At 46.2% G+C, this 27858-nt stretch overlaps 1 protein-coding gene across 1 annotated transcript in view; it reads left to right on the top strand.

Moving 5' to 3' along the window:
- The first annotated feature begins 1323 nt into the window (after positions 1 to 1323).
- Positions 1324 to 27858, top strand: part of LOC119432807 (vitellogenin-2) — a 48045-nt gene continuing 21510 nt past the window's right edge. Inside the window, exons 1-15 of the mRNA XM_049659430.1 lie at positions 1324 to 1566; positions 3269 to 3411; positions 3655 to 3789; positions 4177 to 4314; positions 7381 to 7548; positions 8485 to 8624; positions 9265 to 9448; positions 11050 to 11246; positions 15122 to 15290; positions 19376 to 19540; positions 20254 to 20454; positions 22499 to 22740; positions 23599 to 23705; positions 24395 to 24669; positions 26629 to 26749. Coding sequence (XP_049515387.1) covers positions 1524 to 1566; positions 3269 to 3411; positions 3655 to 3789; positions 4177 to 4314; positions 7381 to 7548; positions 8485 to 8624; positions 9265 to 9448; positions 11050 to 11246; positions 15122 to 15290; positions 19376 to 19540; positions 20254 to 20454; positions 22499 to 22740; positions 23599 to 23705; positions 24395 to 24669; positions 26629 to 26749 — 2428 coding nt within the window. The 5' untranslated portion in view covers positions 1324 to 1523. The remainder of the gene's footprint in view (positions 1567 to 3268; positions 3412 to 3654; positions 3790 to 4176; positions 4315 to 7380; positions 7549 to 8484; positions 8625 to 9264; positions 9449 to 11049; positions 11247 to 15121; positions 15291 to 19375; positions 19541 to 20253; positions 20455 to 22498; positions 22741 to 23598; positions 23706 to 24394; positions 24670 to 26628; positions 26750 to 27858) is intronic.

Here is a 27858-nt window from a genome sequence, read left to right as displayed (position 1 = left end):
ATCGAGCGAGCAATATTTATCTGAGCAACAAACAATCAGTGGGCCTCTTCGATTATCCGTCTCTGACAGTCCCGGACTCTCCGAAAGACTGCATACGCAACGCTCATTGGCTGAAAGCACTGTCTCGGGCAGTCCGGGACTGTCAGGAACGGATAATCGAAGGGGCCCAGTGTGGCGGTCTGCACTGCGAAAGACTGTTTCCGTCCCAGTTAAAATTTAAATTGCGAATTTATTTTCACGACCAGAAACTGCACACTGTATCACGAAGGACCCTGCAATCGAATGCACCGGATTTCGTTTGACCACCTGGTGTTCTTTAACGTGCGCCCAGGGCGTGGCGATTGTGAACGTGGTACACAATCGTGGTACACAAACGTGTGGGCGTTGTACACTGGTGTTTCGCCCCCATCGAAATGCAGCCGCGCGGCCGGAATTGCACCCACGACCTCGCGCTCAGCTGTGCAACGGCATAACCACTGAGATGCTTTCGTACACCGATGCTTTTTTTTTTTTTTTTTTTTTAATTCCGCGCAAGCGTGTCTGCACTCGTATTCATAATTCGGATACTATGAATCAAACGCTCGCAGGTGCCGGATCGACTGCCGTAAACGCGTGTAGCTTAATTTTTTGTAGGTAGATAGCACTAATGCAACGGCCGATTTGTCCAATAAACATCCTTCCACATGACTCGTAGCGTCTCTGTGCGCACCACCCACCCACCCCCGGTTTTCTGTATGAAGTGAAGGAGTCCCGATAATATCTATACCTTGTCATCAATGACCTATCACCATGTTTCTTTCACATAATTGCTGAGAGCTTCGAAGCAAGAGGTATCGGGAGTAGCTGGCAGTCTGGAATACCACAAAACGCCAAAGCAGACAAAATAACGCAAGACGACCCCGAGCTTTAGTGCTTCCGTGATAGCAACGCACGGTAAACGAAGACTCAGAAAGAGATAGACAGACGAGACTAGCGCTGTCTTGCAACTAGAACTGTATCGCAAACGAAACGCGACACATCATAGTAAGAACGACAACATGGCTCGCTGCTATCGCGTTCAAGTTCCGACTCGCCCGATTCGTCCTCCTTGTCCCCGTTTATTTTTATCCGGGCATTTAGAGGAACCTCCCGGTGCACGGTCACTAGATTACACGGGTCCTGCGCTGCGACACACAAGAAGATCGCACTCTCGCAATTATTGAAATATGAACCAAGAGCAGATACAGCGATGGCAGGGCCGTGTTTAGATCCGCTCGACCACCGACATAAAGCACTCTTGCCTCTTCGTCCGAAACGCTCTAGCCCGGCTCCAATGTCTCACGAGGCACGGGAAGACCTATCTACTCTCTTCCAAACGCAGGCCAGTCATCGCCCTCAGCTGACTCCCCCTCCCCTTTATGCTTCTTAAACTCCCGCGAGAATCTCTCGAGTTAGGCAGACCACTGCTACACAAAAGTGACTGCGCAAGCACCCTTCGGACGTAGTATCCAAAAGGAATGGATGCTAGCTGTTGAGTCACCATCATGAAGATTCTATGGATACTATTTTTTTCTGTGGCCACTTCAGGTAGGAGAAGGCCGCAGTACTTTGGCACGTTATCTTTTTCCTGTCTTCTTTTTTTTTCTTTTTTTTTTCGCAATGCCTCAGAGAAAACTTTTTCCGCAGAACCTAAAGTCACGTCAGAAGCTTTTGGGGGAAAATGGAGCAAGAGAGTAATTAGTTGATAGCGGTGTCGCAGCATCAAAACTTTGGCTGTTCGCTTCGCTACGTAGTTCAACTAGCGAGTCTGTAATGGCAACATTATGAAACAGGAATATTTTTATCAGAAAGGCTAAGAGTTCGCCCGAAGGGATACGCCTCTATGTTAACTCCGCGTAGGGGAACAATAAGGAAAATGATAGTGCACATTATATAAGTACTGCGATCTGTTTACAGGCGAGACGCGGGTATATGTAGCGAGATTAATATATTTCAATGATGGCTCGAGGCCTGTTGGGGAAAATTAGTACAAAGAGAAACGAGATCAGGCTAATTGTGGCTCACTGTGGAAGCTTCACATAGGAAGCTCAAGACTGAGTTGAGTGAGTTTTTTTAACGTTAGCGCGTGGCCGCATTCAGTACTCGAAGAAGATCACCGCCTTAGGCAAGTAAGTGTGACGCGCATAGATATGTCCTGCTCACTGACACATCACAGCACACAGACGCCTAGCAAATTGCGCTAGAGTTCACGCCGCTCTTGCTTAAAGGTGTGAAAATTGTTCTCGTGAGCAGGGCACTGGGAATGCAGTTTCAACTAAACTTCAAATACAGTTTTTTTTTTGTTTTTTTTTTTACTTTGGCTGCACGAAACTTTTTTTTAGTCTTTGGCAGATAGCCCAATTATAGCCCTCGCCTTAAATTACTCAATAAGGCGGTCACTATTTGTATAAGAAACCAAAATGCTGAATTGAATTATCAACATAATTAAGCTATTATTTTATTTACCTTACGGCGCATATTTCAATCTACGAATTGTAGCTAATGAGTATATACAAGGTATATCCACTTGGAGGGAATTCTCAGGGCTACAATAGTTTCGATATATTAATTTTCAAAGTGTCCGACGAAATGCATTTGCGTTCCAGTTACTTTTGTGCTTCGATGCGTTAAACAGTTCTTTCTGTAAAAAGTAAGTGGAAAAAGAGTTCATTTCTACGGCAGGTTTGACGACCCTTATCTCGCAACCGCAGCCGTCCTTAAAATTCGCTCTAATTGCATATTCCTGGCATACTCACTAGTAACAATTGGTAGATTGAAATATGTACCTTAAAATATTTAATTTTAGCGAAGATCTAGTTCTCTAGACCTTCGCTAGGAAGCTAAACCTCCCAAATAAGCATTTTAATTTTTCATAGAAATAATGGATGCCTCATCGAGTAATTTCAATCAAGGGTCAGAAATGTGCTATCTGCAATATGCAATTTTTTTTAATTTTATGCAGCTAAAAAATAAAAAAAAACGTCCTATATGGCTAATGTTACTGAGGGCTTTGTATATACAAGGCCAATGAGGTATGTTTCTCACACCGTTCGTTGGTTCACATTGCGTTTGTGTGACGTGGAAACTGACCTTAAGCCCTATGAAAACAATATTTATGCGCGAACATTTTGCTCTACCCATTCCGTAAGAAACACGTAAGCTGTAAGCGGATAAAGATCCACTCTATCCTGTTGAGGGGGCGCGATTCCTTGCGATACACAATGATGTAACGTGATATCATACTTCCCAGGCTTCGACGTGGGCAAAGAGTACGTGTACAAGCAAAAGGGGACATTGCACGTTGCAAATCCCGAGCAGCCTTTGCAGTCCGCAGGCGTCGGATTCAGGAGCAAGATCGTCGTGCAACCGAAGGAACATCACACCATCTTCTCGGTAAGCACGGCAAAGTGTTCACTGCATTTCTTCGGCTGTGTCCAACTACATACAAGGTATAGCGTGTCAACCAACCAACGGCTGCTACGGCATTCTTGTGATAGTGCGCTACTTCCTTCTTTGCCGCAAAACTCTTTGACTGCTTAGGAAAAGGTTTGGTTAGGTCACCCACTCGAGGAATAACAGAGGGGCTTGAAGGCGGGAGCGAACGCTCAGTTGAATGTGTCTCACTGCTGCTTGTAGATCGTCGACTTCGAAGCGGAAGCCTTCAACTCTGACAGCATCGACGTCGCTCATCACCAGTTCAAGTATGGCCGCAACGAAGATCTGGTCGGAGCACTCGAGCGCCCATTTGCTGCCAAGTTCAACGAAGGAAAGGTATTGTCGTTTAAAACGTTGCTCTGAGAGACAGATAGAAATGTTTAATGATAAGGAAGGTGGAGAAGTCGACCGGAAAAGCTTGTCTCTAGGATGCTTCTCCGAAACTGAGGTAAATGGTTAGGGAGAGAAAGGGAAATGTATACAGGGGCACAGTGATTTGCCTTACATGAACTCAGCTATATGTGCCAGGAAGTGTGAAGGATTGAACGGTTCGTTCATTCTTTTCTCAAAATTTTGCATATAACTCCTTCGCAGCCGCAATTTGTGTTCTAACAACCTAACCGCTTAATATCTGTGTGACACCAGCGCAACGAGAAATTTGCAATGTTTCTCAAAGAAATTGTTGCTTTCAACGAAAACCACGTGTTCGCAAATGCATCGCAGGTCGAGGAGTTTGAAATCGACAAAAACGAGCCTCTTTGGGTGCGGAACATGAAGAAAGGCATCCTGTCTTTGTTTCAATTAGACCTGGTCAAGGGACGCCACGAGAACCCGGATGACCGGGAGTACCACGTCAAAGAGGTGAGTGAGCCGTGAACATAAAGGAAAGACGTGCTTTTAACGCGATAACGATAAGGGGTCCTGTCAAAGAAAATCCGGGGTCGACGTCGGTGTCGGCATAAGCGCCGGCGTCCGTGGCAGCCTACAGGCATGATAGCGTCGGAGTGTAATTTGAATATACAGGAAAGCATAATTCTGTTACGAGGAAACTTAGACACGAACCCCTTTTCGAGCATTTTTAACATTAATACAGCGGCGCGCCAGGCTAGGTTACTTGCGTAAACACGATCCAGATGGCACTCACCTCCTCAGGGGCGCAAAATGGCAGTGGCGCGCCAAGGCAAGTTGGAGAGAAAAAAAAAAGCGGCCGTTGCCGGAAAGCCTGACAAGCATTGAATGCTATCGCTACACCCCACCTAGTTTTCTGTCGTCCTCGACTGCACTTCCCTTCTCTTGATATGCATTCTTTAACTCTAATGGTCCACAGTTTATCCGTCCTACGCATTACACCGCCTTCGCAGCTCCATTTTTTCCTCTTAATGTCCACTAGAATATCGTCTATCCCCGTTTGCTCTCTGATTCACACCGCTCTCTTCCTGTCTCTTAACGTTAGGCCTAACATTTCTCGTATCATCGCTCTTCGTGCAGTCTTTAACTTGTTCGCGAGCTTCTTAGTTAACCTCCCAGTTTCTGCCCCATATGGTAGCAGCGGTAGAATGCAATGATTGTACACTTTTCTTTTCAATGACAGTGGTAAGCTCCCAGTCAGGATTTGGTAATGCCTGCTGTCATCATCATCATCATCATCATCATCATCAGCCTATATTTTATGTCCACTGCAGGACGAAGGCCTCTCCCTGCGATCTCCAGTTACCCCTGTCTGCTGTATGCACTTCCAACCCAATTTTATTCTTCTGTAAATTTCTTTCTGTGAGTAATTGACCCTGTGAGTAATTGACCTAGATAAACGTACTCCTCCACAGACTCTACAGGCTGACTGGCGATGCTGAATTTTTGTTTCATTGCCGGGCTATTGAACATTATCTTTGTCTTCTGCATATTAATACTCAACTCCACTCTTACACTTTCTCGGTTAAGGTCCTCAATCATTTGTTGTAATTCGTCCCCATTGTTGCTGAATAAGACAATGTCATCTACAAAATGAAGGTTGCTGAGATACTCGCCGTGGATACTCACTCCTAAGCATTCCCAGTCTAAGAGCTTGAATACTTCTTCAAAGCATGCAGTGTACGAGGAAATAAAAAAGAAAGATGTAAAGCCGCTTGGTTCCGGCACCGCCAGGTTTGTAAACGTAAACAGCCATTTATAGTGCTTAACATTCGACAAATAGAACGCGGTGATCACGAAGTGATGAAACACTGCACGTAATCATTGCGTGCACCGCATAGCTTGACAACTAGCAGCAGTATAAGTTGCTCCGTGAACATTCGACAAATAGAAAGCGGTGATCACGAAGTGATGAAACACTGCACGTAATCATGGCGTGCCCAGCAAAGCTTGACAACTTGCAGCAGTATACGTTGCTCCGTGATGAGGCATAAGAGCTTGAGCATTTCATAGTGACAAGCTTAGGCCGTGACAGTTTGCGACTCAACCAGCCCACGCACCTTCAATTTTTCATTTCCTGAGTCACTTTTATACTAATGGCTTAACGGTCAGCCCCACGTTTTACTATAGCGACGGGCATGGTGTCAATACTTTCCAGGTCTGTGAGACGTGAATACAACGAGAACGAGAGATGTTCCATGGTCTCACAGACCCCGTGAACGAGGCGCAAACGCCGGACCAAATTCCAAAGCCGACTTATCAGCTTCCGAAAATAATCCCACGAAAGCAAGGACAATTAAGAGTGGGCCCTCTGGTGCGCCAGCGAACGCCGGTTGCTGTCCAAAGACCGAGTCAGAGCCCAGAGTTGTCAAAACACAACAAAATATATTCTTCACACAAGGCACTTACACACACACGCGCACACTTAGGCTAGACAACACAATACAAATCAGATGGGTATTCACAAAACACAGGAAAAATAATTCACGGCAAGCACTAAGAGTCTAACACGTAAAGTACAAAATGAATAGAAACACTAAGTGTCCAATCGTATACACCGTGCTGGTCCTGGAGTCGGACGATCTCGGCGTAATTCGGGGCAAATCTCGAAGAAGGAACTTCTTCCGGAAATGCAGACGCTCGATGAACTCGTCGACTAGCTTGCCGGGGAATCCCCTTCTTCCGCAGACGCTCGGTCTTCACGTTACATCACTTCACCGGTGTCGACTGAACACTGACGATTCTCGCGCGGCGGTTATGTAGCCGTCACATGCGTTCTCGAACATTCCTATCGGAGTCGTGATCTCGTAGCACAGCCAAAGCCTAGGAATCTTCTCGTATTTTTTCGTACCTTCGACTGTCGCCATCGAAGCGTTGTCGAGGGGGGGTGATGACTCATCCCGTTGGCGCATGCTCACGCTGTAGCAATCTCTTTCTCGACTCGCCTTGTGAGAAGGTGTCTCGGCGCGCGCGTGTTCTCTCCCTCTCTGGTTAACGTCGCTTCGTCGATGCTCTTCTAGACGTCGAGGTGCCGTTGTTCGCGTTGCTGTTTGAGGCGTATGCGCTCTCCCCCTCTGTTGAAGTTGCCGCGGGGCCGGCGTGTTCTTTCGCTGGCTTGCGTGACACGCCGCGTGCGCTTGGATTACGCGCTCTTTTGCGACACATGGCTTCTCATTCACTTCCGCCGGCGTAGCCAATCAATGCATGATAAAATTGGTATCCATGAAACCCATCGACAATTAGACTGATGCGCATATATTGCGGCTGAATGCATGTCAATTTAAAGGTGTTTTCTGTTCAGTTTACTAATGCGTGCTTACGGATTGACATATTAGGAAGAAACCGATTATTGCGCTCAGTGATCTTGCAAAAAGATGCGGGATATATATATATATATATATATATATATATATATATATATTATTAAAGTATCTTGCATGCGGTCCATGCACTGCATGACGTTTAAATTTTTTAAAGGATACCTGAAATTGCATTATATCTCATCTTCAATTTATACAGGACGGTCTGCATGGTCCTTGCGACACCCTGTACATTGTGCACAACGAGGACCACGGCCACATCGAGGTGACCAAAGCAAAAAACCTCGAGAAGTGTGACTGCGGAAATTACGCCACCTACGGACGGCAGAAAGGCACCGTCTGCGTCAAGTGCGAAGCTCAGAGGACAGTGAGTCACAGAAAGAATGTCCATTTAGGCGGCCAAATGTAGCGTCAATTTCTGCGCACGTACCTTTCAAGCAGTGTCATTTGCCGGTATAGTGAAAACAGGAATACCTAGCCCTACCTACTTCATGACGCACTCACGTCAAGTGCCACAGCCCTAAAGAAATGAAATAAACATCTATCAACGTATTCTTAAAACATTTCGAAAATTAGTGATGTATCCGAGCCAATTTTGTACATCTCAATCATACCGCGTAATGCAGAAAGCCCAATTCTGCAACTGGTTATTATTCTTCGGAGATTCCAAGTGTTACTAAGGTCTTTGTATCTTACTTATATTTCAAGCTGAAGAATGAAAACTCTATAAAACGTGTGGTCAACATGTTATTTTCTGCAGTATTGGTTACATATTTTGATCATTTATTCAGATGTGACAAAATAGTTCTCTCATACCCGTGTCAAGTCTACAGTAAGTTGTGCCACCACGCTTCGACACGCTTCGTCCACCTCTCGCAAATATGTACATATAGTAAAATCGTAGAGTTAGCTGCGTTATTTGTGGTCCTAGGTAATCTGAGAGGTGCTTTTTATCTCGTAACGAAAACTATGCAAAGCCCCCGTTTTTGCAATATTCACTTCAAATGCAGTATCCACGCTGTGTGATATCGAAATAATCGTTGAGCTGGTTGGTCCTGCATTGCTGAGGATGAAAATTGGCGCAAACAAAAAAGACACCTCACACAGGAAGAAAGACAAAGACAAGAGCTACCCTTGGTCTTTTAGCGCTTGTAAGCGCTTGTCTTTCCCTTTCTTCCCGTGTGAGTTGTCTTTTTGGTCGCGCCAATGTTCCTCGTCAGCGACATCATCGAGGTTAGGCTACGGAACAGTGTATCACATGATCGGCGCCTAATTCTTCCCTATTCTCTTGATGTATCCGTAGTATCAACTTGCGGACACATCCGAGGTTTATTACGCCCTCAAGGGAACCGCTCAGAGATACGTGATCGAGCACGCCTGGTCGGAGTCGACACAGATGCTCAGGAGTAACAACGAAGGCAAGGAAGTCCGCGTCGTGTTCAAGTGAGCATCGTCCCTTACGTTTTCGCTTTCGCAGATCCCACTTACAACAGTGCAGGTCACTTTTAGCGAGTAAAGCAAGTTTAGTAAGCAAGATGGAATGTTAGGCAAGTTCGTATGCAACCATGTTCACTCAACCAATCAAAGCTTTATAGTTCAATACGAAAAGAAGTTGCGTTCATGGGCAACCACGATAGACTAAACCAACAGACTATTACCAGAAGCGCTATTTCGAAACTGTGATTTATTCGAACAAGTAAATGTATCATAACCAGACTTGGTTATGATACATAACCGACTTGGTCATACAAGGGGCGACCATCCACTACATACACGTTTTCAGAAACACAGCTGCAGCTCTGCGACGATGCAGAGCTCTGATGTAATTTTGTTATTTTCTGATTATGCCTCGAGAAAGATTATCTCTATAAACAAAGGATACCCTACATATTATACCCCGCGTTTTGTTTTTTGCGAGCCGCTACCTTTGAGTAGAAACGAACCAGACTTGCTTGACTGCTTAGTGGGTATGTTTATTAGTGTAAAACAAGAGCGAGCAATAAAGTTTAAAAAACACGGCGTCAACATGTAGCCAGGCTCATTTCAAACGAAAATGACACAAATAAAATTTCCATTCACTTAGTCGCACTCTGGACCTGGAGACGGAAGGCGAGATCACGGAGAAACTCTCACTGCCTGGAGAAATACAAAAAGAGCATTCATTAGCGCAACAGTTCTCTGTGACAACGGACTACGAGGACCCACAAGACCTCAAGCGCGTCAGCGGGTTCATCACGTACTTCGGCCTCCGCTCCATCAAAGAACACGTAAGATCACCGCAAAGTTTTATCGATTAACGCTTCGCCGACATTTTTGCCTGCCTTGTGGTGACGAGAAATACAAAGTTCAAGGGTCTGCGGAAGTTAAGGGGCGTCATGCGTGGTCGGTTGAGGCGAGAAGAGATGCCGTGCCGGAGTTTCTCTACAGTGGCAATCACGACTAATACCCCAGATCCGCCGCGGTGTAGCCCAGTGGCTTTAAGGTGTTACGCGGCTGAGCTCAAGGCGACGGGTTCGATCCCGTCGGAGTGGTCAAATTTGTATGGGGAAGAAAGTTTTAAAAAATGCGCCTGTAGATAGATTTAGCTGCATGTTAAAAAAAATCAAGGTGGTCCAAATTAAATCGAAGTTCTCCACTATATACGCCGAGCCTCATGATCATATCGCAGTTCTGGCATGTAAAGTATCAGAATTCAAATTTTGTGATAACCCAGTCATACGGCGCACTTTCGATCATGATCGAGGCCGATCGCGATAGGAATTCGCAATCGCTCTTTTCGCAGCTTGCGCAAAGTAGCCAATCGCGATTACAAAATTTGATCCCGATCAGGCTTGATCACGATCAAAAGTGCCCCGTGTGATTGGGGTATAAATTGAGACACAGTCGCGCCGCCACGTTGCCCTTCCGCTGAATTTAAAACCAGTTTGTTGGTCACCAGAAAAAGGTGTTACTGCCTCTACGCTATTAGAAAAGACAATATATTAACTGATGTGGAACCAAGTACACTGAGTATATCTCTGGGTTTTCATAGCGGTAGTCCGAGCCATAAATATTTCATAACCTTTAGTTCTGGCTATCATAATGATTACATTAAAAGGAGTAGGAGAAATTGGACTGGAACCTTACAAGAAGACTCCATATTTAGGTGGTCAGAATTTATCTGGACCACTGACACCACTAGTACTTCATCGGTGCCTCCGAAGTCTTACTGAAAAAGCTGGCGAAGGAGGTGCTTAGTTTTACAGAGCGTCCGCAGACTTAGGTTAAAGGTAAAATATAGTAAGCTTATTTTGCCTTGCTTTGGTGGGGGTGTTTGATGTTTATGGTGTGGTATCGGCAAAAGATTGTGGAACGCATTTTCGTTTCCTTTAATGTGAAAAGTGACTGCCTGTGTATGTTGGAAAAGTGTTTCCTCGACCCCTACGTCCTACTATGCTGAAAGTGCTATATCACTTTTTTTTTCCCCCGTTTTTTTTTTCAGATTAAAATGGCCCCTTTCCACAGCCCCGCATACTTGCGAACTGCTTTAATGCCTGTATAATTAGTCAGTTACCTTGACCATAATTTATACCTTGCAAAAGATAATCTAGTTTATTCAAAATACCCATATGTTATGCCTACCCAAAATACTCAAAGCTACATATGTGGTGCCAACATTTCTAAAATATAAGAACTAAGTCAAGCATTTCTCAAAGAAAACAAAAAAGCATGAACTATGAGTTTATCCGTTTCGCCTATACACTGTCCGTGCAGTTGTGTTAGCGCTGATTCCCCTTTGTCGCTCGCCGTTGCTTGCATGTCTTAACTTCCTCTCATAACAAAAGTTACGTTCATGCCAGTGTCTTAAGCGGTTTCGTATTGTTTTCAGTTTTTGGGAACCCTGCAAGAGCTGGTGCTATTTGAGTACTCCGACGAGGACATCCGGGACATCGACAATAAGCTGAGTGTCGGCGATTTATTCTTGATCGGGGTTCACTCTTTCTCGTCCTTCGACTATGAGGACATCGATGACGTCTACCGGAACCACGTGCTCACGGCGCCGGAGGACATCAAGGACAGCATGCGGTAATTTTCGTTCCTAAGGACACAAATCACGCTTTTCTGGGTCGGCGGGCGTCGCAAGTATGCGATAACGGGGCGGGAAAGCAACGGTGGCGAAGTATTATAGCAAGTGCCAGGGACTAAGCAACTTCACAAACATAAAGCACACGCAAGCGAACCGCTTGCCTATCATGGTTCACGATCACGTGCTTGTGGTAGAATTCTCGGCATCCCCTTAATTTCTCCTCCTCCTCCTCCTCCTTTTTTTTTCCTGCTGTGCTTTGCAGTTGGCACGTGATGTTCCCTTCTATCTTTTGTTTATTCTTTGGTTTTAGACATTCACGTTTGATTCGTTATTATTTCCTCGGAATTTATAAAACCATTGTTCATTGCTTCCTTCTCAACAAAACACCCTGCAGTAGCCTCTAATGAATAAAATTGTAAATATCTAACGTGCATTCCATATCCCTCCACGTGGGTAATGTTGGCGCTGTCATGGTGTGGCTCATTTGTTAAATACACAACACGCCTTCAGAAGAGCAAGTAAGGCAACGCGATGGAGCTAGTGTGCGACACAAACTCGAGCACTATTGTGTGTCCCTGTTTTGTTTTTTAGTTTATTTAGTTCATGTTTCTCGACTTTATGTGGCCTACTATTTAAAGCGCCAGTGATACAGTGATACAGTTGCAGTGATACAGATGCAGTGATACAGCAGTTATCAGCAGTCATACTGCATTATAATAGTGAACTGCAGCAATACAGGCAGTGACAACCCAAAACTAACTTGGCACCATGTTTACTGATTTTTGTGTCATACATATGTCACGTTTGTTTCACAAGTCGTCGTCGTTGTTGTTGTCGTTGTTGTTGCTGCTGCTGCGTGGAATAAAGTGCCTCAGAAAGGCTGGCCAACGTTTCGAAACGTTGACCAGCTCTTCTGAGGCATTTCAACCCACGACAGGGGAACAGCGCAAAAACACAAAAGACTAGAAGGGAGACACACACCAGCGCTGACTGACGACTGTCTCCTTTCTTGTCATTCGTGTCTCTTGCGCTGTTCCCTTGTCAAGTATGTACGATGTTGTCAAGTTGTCAAGCCTCTACGGTGTTGCATTTTAACACTATTTGTGTAACTTCTAAAGCACAGTGTGCTGCTCCATCTGTCGGGCCCCTTCTTGATTTTGAAAGTTGTGTATGGTGTCCTTTTCATTTCCATGACGTTTGCCTATTTAAGCCATTGGCAGATATTTGTACATCTAATCTGTTTACTTCTAATGTCTAGTCGGCATGTCTTTCTTTTTCTCTCCTCTGTGCAAATTTTGTTCTCGTATAGTCAATGTTGAGATAACTGTAGTTAGGAAAGGGGGTTGTATGTTCGGAGGGGGGGGGGAGAGAGTCGGGGTGCAGGCGTTAGGTCAGGCGTGCTTAGCCTTTACGTCAGTCCCTTAGGCAACTGCGTACCGGTTGTCTGAATAATGATGACATAAATGAACAAATTACATCCAGCAAAGTCGGTCATCAAAACGACACATCATTAAACAAAAGGAAAAAATTCAGAGCCCTTCCACTGCTGTGAAGATGGAAGCCCGCGACGCTGTGACTATGGTGGGTCTGCTGTAGTCAATATTGCCCCCACGATGAGAGTGGACGTATCGTCGTTGGGCATCACCCAACCCAACAAGTCTATCATGAACGTTTCGATGTCTTTCGTAGGCGTTGCAGGGGGAACGTACCCAGTCGTGATCACCATACCGTTAAAGTGTTTTATTAAAGACGGCTAAGCCAATCGCGGCGCGCACACAAGTGATAACACGCTCACGTGGCCGCCAGAGTGACCTATGCCACATAATGAAGAAGCAACGTAAAATCCGGCGAAAACCTCAGTATAACGCACACTTTTTTTAAATTTTAAGTTTCAAAACGCCGCAAACCAGGCGTTTTCATACGACTCCACGAGGTGGCGCCGAGGCGGGGGGACGCTTGGTGGCGCAACCCACCACCCCGTTTCAAAGGGGACGCTCATACCATCCATTCATCCATCCAGCAAAGAAGGAGCGTCGCCAGCCTAGACTCGCTAGCCTTCCAGCAGTGCTCAACTCTAGTCGGGCGCAGCTTCCACCAGCCTTGCTGCGCTAGCCTCGCAGCCAGGCCCAACTTTACTCAAAGGGGAACGGGGCGTAAAAGAAGGTCGACTGCCGCAAGAGAAGAGAAATAGCGGTGGCTCAGCCGGCCGGCAGGGAGAAGGGGCCGTGTGCTAAAAAAAAATGTGGTTGATCCCTCTTATATAGGAATCGGTATAGAACACGAAAGTGAAACGTGTCTTCACAGAAGTAGTGTAATGTTTATTGCACATTGATATATAATGTCTATTGGTGTTTTGTGGCTAAAGCGCCCTTAGGCGTTGATGCACCCACGCTGACGCCTGGTGACACGTCTCCTCCATCACGACTACCAACGTCGATGACCATGAGCAACCGTCGTGCATATGGAAGCTGCACTACGCTGCACACGCTAGCACAACGCGAAAGACGAAGCACGTAACTGACACACTAATACAACGCGCAAGACAAAGCACGTAACTGAATCGTCACCGAGTCAAATCAGCGCGTACAGCGCGTCGTAATTGCAGCCTCCGCGATCAACTTCAGAAACATTTTCAGAGCTAATTGCGGAGGCCACGCTCCGCTGTGCTGAGTACGGTGAACGCCACCTAGGTGGCGTTGGTAGTGCTTCTTGATGCCAGCGTCCCTTCGAATGCTGGCATCGAGGCGTCGTAGTGCTGAGACCACCGAAGCGTTCACTGTCGGTGCGCGTTAGTGTCATAATGCAGTACTTCTCTTTTCTGCTCGTAGGCGGCGGCACCGCCCCGAGCAAGAGCGCGGGTACACGGAGGAGTGTTAGATATATAAGGCGCGTCTGTGTAGCTCTCTGCAAATGCGTTTGTGGCGCAATGGGTTAAACGCTCGGCGATCTATCGTCGCGGACCGAGAGGTCGTGGGTTCGATTTCCAAATTTTGCATGTTTGTGGAACTTTTTCTTCTGGTTTCTTTCTTTGTATTATGTTCTATGACGTATTTCCGTGACGGAAATACGTCAGTGAAGTCTTGGTGGACCCCGGCATAAAACACTTTCGTGTTAAAAGACGACGACGCTCGAGCCAATGCTGCTGATGATAGTTTTTTTCGACACGCGGACACGATCCTGGGGAACCTAGCCCTTAACAGCTTCGCTGTAAGGAAGTCCACATGCATCTTGCGCCTGCATGAAAGGGTCCGCTTCCGCATGGACACGGCGATTAACAAAAATGTGCGCTCCTCACACAATAGTGGCTGACCACTAAATACGTTGCCCGCCATGCAACATTTCTGCTACTTTGTATCACGTCACTTCACGTCAAGTTTTTTTTTTTTTTTTTCGTAGAGACATTTGTGATGGCTCAGGTTCACCCATGTCACAGCGAATGTGACGCCAATCCAATTAGCCTCAAAGCAATGTAGCAATACACCGTATTACCGAATTCTTCGCTTCTGTGAAGCCGACTTCCGCAAATTTCTGTAACCGCGACATCTGCACTTCTGTATACTTCAACGCTCCTCGCTCAGTGCATCCTCTGGTCCCATTTTGTTCACTGCCATTCTCCGCGCTCGTGCGCTTTTGATGCCGAATCCTTTAATTCTTGGCTCTTGATCTGGTTGTCTATCTCGGGATCTATCCAGTGGCTCATACACAATGGCTCCCGTTGACTGTTTAGGCACATACATTGTGGTACATACCAGTGACCCAAGTTGGCGTGAAAGAGGTTAGATACCAACATACCGAAAAGTGCGTGAATTTCCCAAAGAATGCTCGCCGCACGAACATAGGATACGTTACATTGTTGCTCCTGTGTGCTCTGCAGGAAGGTGTTCTTGGATCTTCTTGGAGCTACCGGATCGAATCCGCACATCGCCTACGGTCTGAGCCTGATCAAAGGCGGAAAGCTCAGCAAGTTGGAGGCCCATTATTTCTACAACAAGATACAAATAAACCTGAAGGAAGCCAGCACTGCCATGATTCAAGAAATCAGCGTGAGTGATTGTTTTGATAGAAGCAGCACAGATGACGGTCTCGCTCATGCATTCGATATATGGCAGGCTGCCATATTGTGCCAGAATTTGTGTACAGCATATGGAAGCTCTATCTCAAGATAAAAATAAATAAGAGCAGCTGTGTTACTGAACCATACAGGAAAGAGCTCTCGAGGGCGCACGAAGCACCTAACGCGTTTTTTTTTTCTTCTTTTTTTTCTTTTATTTAACAGTAATCGTCTGTGAAGCAGCGGTCATAAAGACAAAGCATATACGTGGAGTCTGTCCGCGAAGACTGTGTCAAAAGTCAAACCAACTGCTTGAGATACCGAACCTGTTGTGCCCCGCACTAGGCCCCCTGTTAGAGATTATTTCGTCCAAAAGCGCCGTAGATGCAAGTGTCAACGCTCCATTCAAATACATTAAGTGCAGAAATAGAGCAGCACGTCTGTGATTGGTGAATGGAGGAGCTTTTCTCCTTTACGGAGATAACAGTGGTACCAGAGATGGGTGCTTATGTGCTTTGCAGTTAAAAGTGGTATCTAACCCCTTCAATCACATATTGTGATCTAGGGTTCTTAATTCCTCCATATGTATATATTTTTCCTGGAAATGCAGTAGAATTTCTGCAAATAAAATTTAATATGAAAAATTTAATATGAATATATAAAATCGCATGAATATATAAGCCACTTCAAGCCAGTCTTTGTAATTATAAAAATGATTTCATTAAGGATATTGTCCTCTTATAGATGAGACATAATATCCAGCAAAGAACGGCAATGTTTGTTAAAAGTAGACGCGCCAATTATGAAGTTGATTACTTTCTGATGTAGAAAAGAACACAAAATAACAGCAGTGATACACAGACATTTGTCCAAGCTGGTAGGGCATCTTATAATTACCTTTCTCCCGCATTACTTTGCGCACTGAAGTAACCTATGACGTTGTTATTATTTAATGGAGGAGTGCCTTTACACTCAGCTACTTATGTGAGATTTGTATGTAGTCGTCAATACTGGGAACATTCAAAAGTATGTTGTATCTTCATACGGAGGCGCTGTGACGGAAAATTGATAGGTGAGGAGAGAGAGAGAGAGAGAGAGAGATAAAAAAACATTTATTGAGCTCAAATGACGGCGTCTTCTCAGACGTCCGATGGGGTGGTTCCCTAGTTTCGGGATCCATATACGGCCAGCAGCTCCTGGCCCCTAGCCGCCAGCGCGAGCTGGATCGACAGGGTGGGGCTGGACCGTAAGGTCTCCCATCGCTCATGGGGTGGGGTAGTGAGCGACGGAGGGAGATGGGGGGTATATTGTATTTGAGTGAAGTGCACTCCATCAGGATGTGTGCGAGGGGGCCTGTGTTGTTTGTGCAAAATGGACAAATGTGCTCTTCGGTTTCTAGGTAGAATAAGTGAGGAGAGAGATCTTTCGCTTCAGACTGCCTGGTCGTCTACAGAAGACCAGAAACGGGGCGAGTAAGATATCCTGTAAATTTCGGACTAGCTCTTCAATTATTTCAGAAATTTATACATCCCCTATTTTGCCCACTCCACTCTGGAGGAAATTCCAAAATTACGATGACAAAAAAAACACGTGTTGACGAAAACAGCTTCCAAAAAATCAACATGGACCTTCCGGCTTCTCGACTGACCCTTTTAATTAGTGTGACTGTAATTCCAATGTTATCTTGAAAAGAAGACTCATGCTGGTCACTCTCGTCCTGGATATATCCCAACGCAGTCTTCTTGACCGTGAGCCCTTGAGGTTACGTCCGCATTTTTTACGAATCCTCGGCCAAATATTGAGAAAAAATACGATAGGAATTCACAATAAAGCAACATATGCTCAGGTATCTGATGCAAGTTTACTTGAATAGCTTGATGAAGCCATTGTGGTGCAAATAAAAACGAACGCAAAGAACACAACGCACCCGTGGTGTTCGGTCTTGTGTTCTTTGTGTTCGTTTTTATTTGCGCCACAATGGCTTCATCAGGCAATCGCCTGACTAGCCAAAGAACAGGTTATCTTACGTTAGCCATCTCGAATAGCATTTTGCTAGAAGTTCAAGTGTATGAAAAGCATTTAATTCATCTACGTCACTGTTTTTCATTGTTCTTGGCGCTTCTCTTGCCTGTCACGACCGTGTGAGTTAAAAGGGCGCTGAATGCTTCAAAATCCCCCATTTTTTTGTTTCGAGGAAATAGGTTGATCAGAAAAAAATGAGTAACAATTAATTTTTTTTTTTAATTTTGAGCCAAACTTTAAAGCCATTAAGTCACTGTGACGTCACAGATTTGAAAGAATATCCTATTTAGGCCATGCTGGCAAAGTAAAAATGCAAACGTGCTAAAGTCATTCTTTTTTTTTTAAGACAAATCAGTTCCTCTTATAAAAAAGTCACAGTTGCGCCCAAAAGGCGAAGCTTCGAAAGTGGACAGCTATACGAAGTAAGGATAGTAATTTTATCGGCCGTATAAACTTGTAAACATATGCATACAAACTAAATTCACAAGCAAACATAGACACTTCTCACTCGATGACCGCGGACACTCGCTATCAAAACGCTGGAGTGAGGAAGCGCGGCAGCAGCAGCGAGAGAATTTACCTTCGTGTGGCCTCTCGCATCAAAGCGAACTAAGCCGCGAAACACAACGCACGGTGGACTCTGTCCGTGTTGCCGATGGCTTTCAAGATACAGAGGCCCGGGCGGGCGGGCGCGGGCGCCCGGGCCGCCAGGGCCGCGATTGTGCAGCGATTCCTTCTCCGATGATATTCCTTTCCGCACTCTTCGCGCTTTGTCAGTGGTCAGAACGACGCCCCGCCCGCGTTATCAAAGCGATCAACCGGCCGTGAACGGTGGATGATAAAAGTGGCATATAATCGAGCGGAAGGCATCGCTACAAAATCGCGGCCCAACAACTGTACTTGTACTTCGGCCGGCTGCAGCGGTCGCCCGCACCATCTCTTAAAAGCGATCTCGACACGCCTCTGACCTTTGTATGCTCTCTGCATTCGCCGTTCAGTTTCCACGAACCTTCGTTCACTGCGGCGGCTGCGCTTGCTGCCAGCGTTTTGACAGTGGTTGTCTGCGGTCATTGAGTGTGATCTATAGTCATGCTTGCTTGTGCGCGCTTGCACCACGCTTGTTAATTCCGTTAGAAGCAGAATGTGTCCAAGTTTAAACAGCCGATAAAACTACTATTCCTACTCCGAATAGCTCCCTAATAATGTGCTATCGCAATTGATGCTTCGCCTTTCGGGCGAAACTGCGCCATTTTTTTTTTTTTTTTTTTTTCTTTGACGTGACGGTGACGCGACGGGACGTTTGACGGCTGTGTGAATGAGGCAGGCTGGAAGCGTGCGGTCTTTCGCGCGCGCGAGAGAGAGATTATAGTTGTAAAGAGTGAAAGATTGGGTTAAAGTGCTGCTCCTTTTTTTTTTTTTTTTTTTTTTTTGCGCGCGCGAGACACGGGGGCGAGGCGACGGAGATGGAGAGGGGGGGAGGCGTTATGCTCCGTCGGCTGCTGCTCCCCGCGCGGCCGTATCTTGAAAGCGATCTGCTACGTGGGCGAAGTGCCCGCGAGCGCGGGCCTCATCTACAAAGCGATCTGCGATGGGGACAAAGTGCATTCGCCCAGTGAATTTCGCGTTGAAGCGAGACGAGAGACAGCGCGAAGGTCTATTTGCCCACTGCTGCTGGCGGGCTTTCTCACTCCGGCGTTTTCACAGCTACTTTCCGCGGTCTTCGAGCGAGGTGTGTTCATGTTTTCCTGTGCGCGCGTGACACCGTTCTTGTCTATTTAGTTAGTAAGCGAATGTTTACAACTTTATACGGCCCATTAAACTACTGTTCTTGCTTCGTATATCTCTCGACTAATTCGCTATCGCAATCGATGCTTCGCCTTTTGCGCGAAACGGCGACTTTTTTTTTTTTAGGTAATGCTTTGTTTTAGGAAATACAGCGCAAATAATTTTAGTCGTCAGTGTTTCTTATCCAGCGTCTATCATTACCAGTGGTCTCACACCTTACAACCTTGCCAGCCGGAGACCCGTAGCTCATGATTTTTCACCATGTTCCAGGATTCGTGCAAGTCGCAGGCCGTAAAAAGCCACCGTGGGACGTGGTCTTCCTGCAAGCTCGCAGCCAGCGCTATCGCCGGCGGCTCCGGATGCCTGCACGCTAACAAAGACCACGAGGAGGACAAAGGCACCTGTAGCCCTGAGATTGTCTCGCGCTTCTTTAACGTGAGCCTTCCGTAATACCTAAAGTACTCGCACTTCGGGGAAACACAGTTGACGCACTCGGTCATGACATAGCAGTCAGTTTGTAACTGTAGAATTGTGAGCCAGATGGTGTTCAACATGTATGAACGTGCGGTGAGGGAATAATGTCGGGCATTTTTACAGCGATGACAAAACGAACATGCCCATCATGAAGATTGGACTGGCGCTGAACCCCAACTGGTTTTTCTAGGATAACGGCAGTAACGGTCAACAACGTTACAGCCTATCTGTAATCAAAACTTGTTGATGTTCAGCGCCCGTCCGGTCTCTTTTATGTCGTGTGTTTGAGCTTTTTTCTAAATACCCACAGCAGCTAACCCTGCCCCTTCGCGCCTTACAATAAGTCTTTGTTTTTGGCTAGTTCCTTCATTTCATAAGTATAGGCAGGATAGATTTCAAAGAACATGCACAAAGAAGAGACGTGTACAACAGGACCACCGGGCACATAGGACTAACAGTATTTCAGAAACCCCAAAACAGGCGTGATAGAAATATACTCCCATCTGACATGTGCCACACGACATCTGTACCTTTCCATGCTTTAAGTGTCCCTCATTTGTCCGTGTCTTCTTGCGTGCTACCCGGCCTACTAATGCGTCTTAACTTATCAAAGAAACAAATATCTTGCACTACCGGCAAAGAGCATCTCTCCTAATGATTAATTTCTATTGCAGTACTCAGTGACGCCAGGGGACGTAGAGAACGAGCCGGAGCACCAAAGCACAGTGTTCTTGAGCGTGGCCGGAAACTTGGGCACGCGCAAGGCCGTCGAGTACCTGGAGCGCTTCATCTGTCCCAAATGGCACGCCAACGAGCAGAAAAGAATGGCCGCCTTGTGGGCCCTCAAGCAGGCAGCCAAACGCCACCCCGAGCCGGTGAGCAGCTTCAGCTGGACTCATAGGGACTTGAAGGACCATTGATTATGTCCACGGATGAGCGTGACGAGGGTCAGAGCCGTGTACTCACACCATAAGCAAGGGTGCCGCAGGCATGCCGCTGTCGGCGTGATTCCTTGCCGCTCAGCCACGTCAGCGCTCGTCTGCACTATAATTCATCCAGTCTGCCCCATCGTCTGAATGCTGCCTTAAGCTGCATTACGGAATGTGAACTATCCCCGTGTTCTTGTTTAAGAAGCTAAAGAGCAGCATTCGCACAAGTAAGATGCAAATGTTTCTTCAAGAAAACACATAAATGCCGAAATTCAATTTTGTTCGGACACCAAGTAAGCCTTTCGCATAGGTTACAACGCGAATGTACAGTCGAGTTCATTGTTAAAGAGAACACGTGATTGTGGTGCACGGGCAAAGTTTTCCTTCGGTCAAACATTCAATCGCCCAGTGTTGAAGCCCATCACTTGCGGTTGGTGTAATTGACACCTTTCTATACATCTGTGCAGTGTATTGACGTAGATCCAGCCAGCACTTACAGCTAGAGCTTTAGCACTATAACAGTCACACGTTGTTAGAGCGCTTGCTTTAACAGTGGACTGCACGGTACAGTTTCGTCATTTTAATAACCTCGCAGGAGTGTCAATCAACCGGCACGTCCATCAGCGCTCTGTCACGGTGCGCACCTACATAAGCTTCGAGGGTAGTCGCATGCACACAGAGCATCCCGGTAACAGAACATTGTCTGCTAGGCTACTCCATTCAAAACGGCATAGCCCTGCTGTTTATATGCTTATACGTTTCTTTCTCTTAATATATCATGCTTAGCAGATAGCGCCTTTAATTGGCATCAGATAATTATTTCCCATTGAGATGCTCAAATAACAAAGGCCACAGACATGAAAAATTTACATAAAATCCCGCTCAAATTAAAAATTAACTAATACAAGTACGCCATACACTCATTCTTAGGACAAGTCAGACCAACTCGAAAGCGAGGACATAAGAAAAGAATACAGAAACACAAAGTTCAGTTACACTAAAGTCCAAACAAATTCCAGTCACATAATTAAACTAGTCAGGGCACATAATAAAACATTAATTAGGTTCACAAGAAAGCACACGTATACAGGCACAGAATTCACGAAAGGTCAACCAAACTAAGCACATACCAGTGAGCTTACTATAGATAAATACTCTACTGAATATTTTCCAGAGATCTTTGGAGCGACATTACCGCACGCCTTTGAAATGAGGATGTTCGTCATAAGCATGGGTTGTTTTAACCATTGTGCTTACTGGAGACCATGTACGCCTTTCTGTTTGCGTTGAAAGCGGATAAGCTGCATGGCCTTTGGGAGCCTAACTTAAAAGCCCACCACACGACGGTCGAACAAGACTCTGCTCTATGCACGTGTGCTTTCCTTCGTTATTTTCGTAGCTGAGCTCAGCAACACGGCGCTGACCATCATGTCGGTCGACGCTCCTGTGAGTTTATTAACCTCTCGGAGAACGGTATGTATTGATGTCAGTAGGTACTGATGTAAAATGACAGCTCGGCTTTTCGCATCTTTCATAAAGAGCACGTAACTACCGCTACAGTTGGGAGAACCCTAACAGCTCGAAAGGGTTGCAATATAGAATGAAAGTGGACTCATGTTGGTTCTATTGTACCCACATGTGGCCGACACTGGTATTGCACTGTATTTACATTGTATTTGCTTCCAGCGCGGCTTGGGTACCTGCACAACGGCTGAAATAGCAATTCGTCGGTGTACGCCTTACACTCTAAGCTTTCCAATGCCAGGAGTCACAGTACAAAGGATACGAGAAAGTCACGCGACGTGCCTACAGGTTCCGCCGATGTGGCAGACGGTCGATGCTCGATCAAATGGCTACTCCGCACTAGAAAGGAAAGTAGGGCGCGCGCTTGTTTGTTGTTAATCTGCCCATGTCCTACGTCTTGTGTGCGCACTGCAGCACCTTTGCTCAAACAATTAGACATATATCGCCTTCCTGTCAAACCTTTCAGGCTCGCTCCACCGCCCTGCCCGTGTTTCACAACACCAGCGAACCGAGCGAGATCCGCATCGCCGCTTTCCTCGTGGTTCTGGCCACCGACCCTGAGCTGTACGTCTTGCGCCACATTGGACTCGAGATGGTCACCGAACCCAGCGACCAGGTCGTGGCATTTGTCACCAGTGCCTTCCGTTCTCTGGCCGAGTCCGAGTACCCTTGCCACCGAAGAAATGTGAGTTGCACAGCAGAGAACGGGTTCGAGTTAATGCGTCGTCTTTGTTGTATGTTCTTAGGCGCAAGCACCAGTGATGGCAAATATTGCAGGATCTCTTGGTGCTTTCTAAACAAATAAGACTCACTGTAGGATTGGGAGGCGGGACATACCAAGCGTTTGCTTCCGAGACGTTGGAAATGTGATCGCCAATTATTTACAAGAGGTGGAAGACGCCATTCCTTGTAAGCGGGAATTTGTCATAAAGATATAACAAAAAGAAACTTCAAGTTCCCGCATTTCTATTTTTGTTTGCGTATATATATATATATATATATATATATATATATATATAATTTTAAGCAATCTGATTACGTGACTGACCGCTTAAAGTTTATGTAGGCGTGCTTCTAAATGTTGAGGCAGATTTTTTTTTTTTTTTAATTGGGCGAACTGAGGCCAATGCCGCCCGAGGCGGATTTACCGTGCATATGGCAGCGTAAGACTCCGTGATCATTTAACCTAGGCGTGTCTTTCAAAAAAGGCACACAGGTAATCGAATGTCCACCGAACAGTGGTCACTGGGCAAAGCGATAATAAAACTAGTGGCCTTAATTCTTAGCTGTGCCGGATATCATGTTGTGTAAAAGATTGGGGAAGGTGTTCTTTTTAGTTAAGCAATCATTCTCACAATGATGTCATCCTTTATGTATATATTTTTAATCCCTATTTTCGATAGTTTCTGTTTTATTCATCTTTTCCGATTTCCTTACTTTCTCAGTCCACTTTCCTATCTTCCACCACTTTTACCAATAAAAAAAACTATTGCAGGAGCCTCCGGAAACAGTGGCGGATTTAGTGTTTCCGGAAGGAATAAGCTGATCTTTCGCCTTCTTACGCAGCGCTCAGCGTTTGCGCTACGTGGTGCCTCTGTGGGACAGCCACTCGCGGTTCAGGAAGCCGATCGACAGTACATCGTCCCACATGTTCATCTCTTCCGGCTACAACCGTAAGCACCACACAACGACTTACTTTCGCCTACACATCTTCTACATCTTGTTTCTATGTTTCTTTACACCTGTGGACTCCGAGATTGCAACGGCACACATGCAGTCTCGGAGGCCACGTTACAACATGCATCCCAGTGTCCCCTCGGCATGAAGTATAATGCAGCCTGTTTACACTGTTTATTGCGTATGGAACCTCTGTACACTTGGCCACAGTACCGCTGAAATCTTTAGACACATGTCCGTTCAAGAATGAAGTACTACATCAATAAATAAATAAATAAAAGCTGGAACAGATTCACTATTTATAGCCCAAAATGATGCGTAAGCGAGGAAAAGGGGCAGCGATTGTGTCTTCCCTGGTTCTTTTAATTTTCTTGCCTCCGTCTTTTCGCGCTGTAAATCATGAACCACTTCCGTTCACAGAAGGTTGACATAAATCCGGAGACTTGAAATGATCAGCAGTGACCGAACACTGGATGTCTCAGAAGCCAACGTTTCGAAATCTTATCGTCATCCGGGCAACAGTTGTCGGGGCAACAGTTGTCGGGGCAACAGCTGTCGGGGCAACAGCTGTCGGGGCAACAGCTGTTACCCAGACGAACATTAGTCGCCTTGTCGAGACGGTGGCTTTAAGTACATCGCTTGCTCGACCACTGCTGATATTCTACCGCCCCTGTCTCCGACGCAGACAAGTACGACTACGGCGGCATGACCCAGGTCGAGATGATTCGTTCGCGCGACAGCTACCTGCCCCGCAACCTGCACGTCAGCATGAAGGACTACATGGCCGGACACACGCACGACACAGTGGCCATCTCGTTCGAGAGCTGGGGTATGGACAAGCTGCTCAACCAACTCCTCGGGCCGCAGCCGGGATCCTCGAGGAACATATGGAGCGTCATGGGCCGTCGTCGATTTCCGCGAGAGGCGTCGGCGGACGAGAGAGAACAAATCGATGATGCCGTAAGTAATATCCCGTAAGCTGCGTACAGAGGACAACTCTTACCCGCGTATTCTCAAACTATCCTTCTACTCAAAGCTCTTGCTTCACTCTACTGAGTTGAGCACAACACCACCGCCTCTTGACTGATCAAGTCGCTACGCTTCCCAAGAATTGCCATTAAGTGTAATTGAAGAGCAGTGACCACTTTTGTCGAGGGCCAGTGCTGCCCTCTACTTTCTTCGGTCGAGGTGGAGTGCTGATTGGAGGAAAGTTCTTGAATGCTGGGGTTAGTTTTACATCCAAACGTACAAGTTGCCGCGGGATAAAGTCTTAGCGTAAAAAACAGAAACAAACGAATAAAAATTATGAGGTTTTACGTGCCAAAACCACGATCTAATTATGAGGCACGCCGTAGTAATGAACTCCAGAATAATTTGGACCATCTGCGGTTCTTTAACGTGCAACTAAATCTAAGTACACGGGTGATTTCGTATTTCGCCCCCATCGAAATGCGGCCGCCGTGGCCGGGATTCGATCCCGCGACATCGCGCTCACAAGCCCAATACAATAACCACTGAGCAACCACGGCGGGTGAAACAAACGAAGATCGGACGACCGTACTAACTACTGCCTGGCTATCCTCTCTTTGCTCCTCTTCGTGTTTTTCTTCTGGAACATGTTTAGCCACAACGGGACTAAACTCGTTCATACGGTGTTCTCTTCATCTCAATTCCTTCCTCGGCCAGTGTTTACCTTTTATGTTCCTTGAAAAAAAAAAACAATATATACCCCCCCCCCTCCTCTACAAAGCACAGTATTAAAATATTCACGAGTCAAAAAATTAAATTATGGGGTTTTACGTGCCAAAACCAGTTCTGATTATGAGGCACGCCGTAGTGAGGGACTCCAGAAATTTGGACCACCTGGGGTTCTTTAACGTGCACCTAAATCTAAGTACACGGGTGTTTTCGCATTTCGCCCCCATCGAAATGCGGCCGCCGTGGCCAAATATTCACGAGTCCTTGGTACCTTAAAAGGTGTGTAGGTTGATTTGAGGAGCAGGACGGAACGCGAATAATTAAATGTTTAGGGACGTTCATGGTATATGGCCAGGTAGTCCCTGCAAACGCCCTTCCATCCAACGCAGAAAGTTCCAGGCAAGTACGCAAATGACTAGAACGACTGCGAGGAGGTGCTGCCATGTCGCTTCGGCAGCTCGAAGTGGGAAAAAATGAAGGATATAGAACACAAACAAGGGTTCAAAGCAGTCTATCTACAATGCGTTGATGTGTCGTTTGTGTCGGAAACAATGTGTTCCTTCAATGCGCAATAGTTGGATTCCGTTCCTCGTTTTCTTAAATTTTTTGCACGTGTTCTGTAAATTTATGACAAAACACCACCTCGTCCAGTATTTGGGTCTCGTTTGGCCCGCATGACCCTTAAACGCTGCGAAGGGTCAAATGAGAAGTCCTTAGTCCCTATAAATACAAACAGGGACGAAATTAAACACATTTGCAACGGGTGGAAAGTTACGTCTATAAGGAAACCCGTGTAAAGACCAGTCTTGCGGCTGCACTGAGACCGCGAGTTGGAGCTCGCGGTCTTGCTTGATTGACCAGAACAAAAATGTAAGTCATTGTCGTGAACAGTAATGCTGAAAGGAAGACAGTTTCGCAATGGAAGGACTGGAGGGGGGGGGGGGGGGGGAATCTGTTGCTCGTAAACGCAATTTTGATGACGGCGGGAAGTTTAACCTCACGAACGCAACTGCGCAAAGTTGCGATACTGCTTGCAATCAGCCTTCCGTTAAAGAAAAGCACATGAAGCCATTTCTTAGATTAAGTCCGAATAATTTCTTCAGTCCCAGTCGCATCTATTGCACAAATACGGATCTAACATTTCCTCTCCACGTGTATACGAGTATGCCGCTGATAACTTATAATGCCTGCGCGTATATCTCTTTTCCTCGGACTCCGCAGTTGCCAATTGCCATCCGTGAGTACGACCCGGCGTATGCTCGACTTAGCCTGTCAGTGTTTGGGCAGACCATCGACACCTGGGACTTTGACGAGTCTATCTTGGAAGCACTGAAGGCGAAAGGTAAGAGGTATTAAGCACACGATTAAATCCCGCGCTAAGGCTCGTAATCGTAGCGCTAGACATCCGCCAAATTCAAAGATTCATTCCAGCCAGCTACCTGACTCCACGTCTCAGCGTTAACACATACAACAGCCGCCGATAGTGTGTTCCATGCAAATCCTTCATACCATTCCTTCGATCATCCATACACGGGCACACAGTCATTTCTATTGCCGCGTTTTATTAATGCGATTAGCAATCTTTGGAGACCGTATGTCAGTGTCAATCTACCCTTTTTCACGCCATCTTGGGTCACAGGGAATGTGTTACTCGCTATGTGTCGCTGGGTATGTGCCGCACTTTATAATGATCATCATGACATATAAAATATGAGGATCCCTACCCCTGTCAAAAATATGGGGGTACAAGCGAAGCTTGTGACAAGACCACGCTGTCGCAGGCGTTCTGCTTCGTTTGCCCTAAACTCAGGGTACGCGGCTCTTCACTGACGTTTGGCCTGGGCTTCGGAAGCCGTCACGCTAGAATCGGCATGCTAGAATAGGACGACAAGCTTCGCTTACCCCATTTGCTCGACAGGGGAAGGGCTGGTGATTTTGTCGGTTTGCGTCTCCCACATGTGCCGAGGGTTGTTCAAGGGCGCGTTACAGGTCCGCGAGCTCACACGGGTATGTGCCATTGAGCTTGGACCCTTTTGCACGATCGCCAGGATTGGCCCACTTTTCAGCGTGACACCACCACCGCCGCCGCCGCCGCCGACGACGACACTTGTGAGGCAATATACAAGCGTCGCTTGAAATTATTAGCCTTTCCCGCCGTTTTCCTTCAATTGCGCGCGACGGGCTTTCTGCAGTCATACATTCAACGGCACCGACACTTGTCAATACAAGCGTCGCTTGAAAACATCATCACCATTTACACACCCATCATACCATAGATTGCTTATCGCATTAGTTCATGAATCATCTCCGAAAGATGGATGCGCCACCAATTTTATAGGTATGAACTGAATCACAGCAACGCGAAGTCGGCTGTGATTTAAAATTAAAAATAGTCACGGGGATGCAGTTTTTGCTCCAAAGGTATAACGTTTTTTTTTTTTTTTTTTCTAC

The sequence above is a fragment of the Dermacentor silvarum genome, chromosome 11 (genome assembly GCF_013339745.2).
Source record: "Dermacentor silvarum isolate Dsil-2018 chromosome 11, BIME_Dsil_1.4, whole genome shotgun sequence".
Lineage (NCBI taxonomy): Eukaryota > Metazoa > Arthropoda > Arachnida > Ixodida > Ixodidae > Dermacentor > Dermacentor silvarum.
This window is presented reverse-complemented; position numbering and strand designations above follow the sequence as displayed.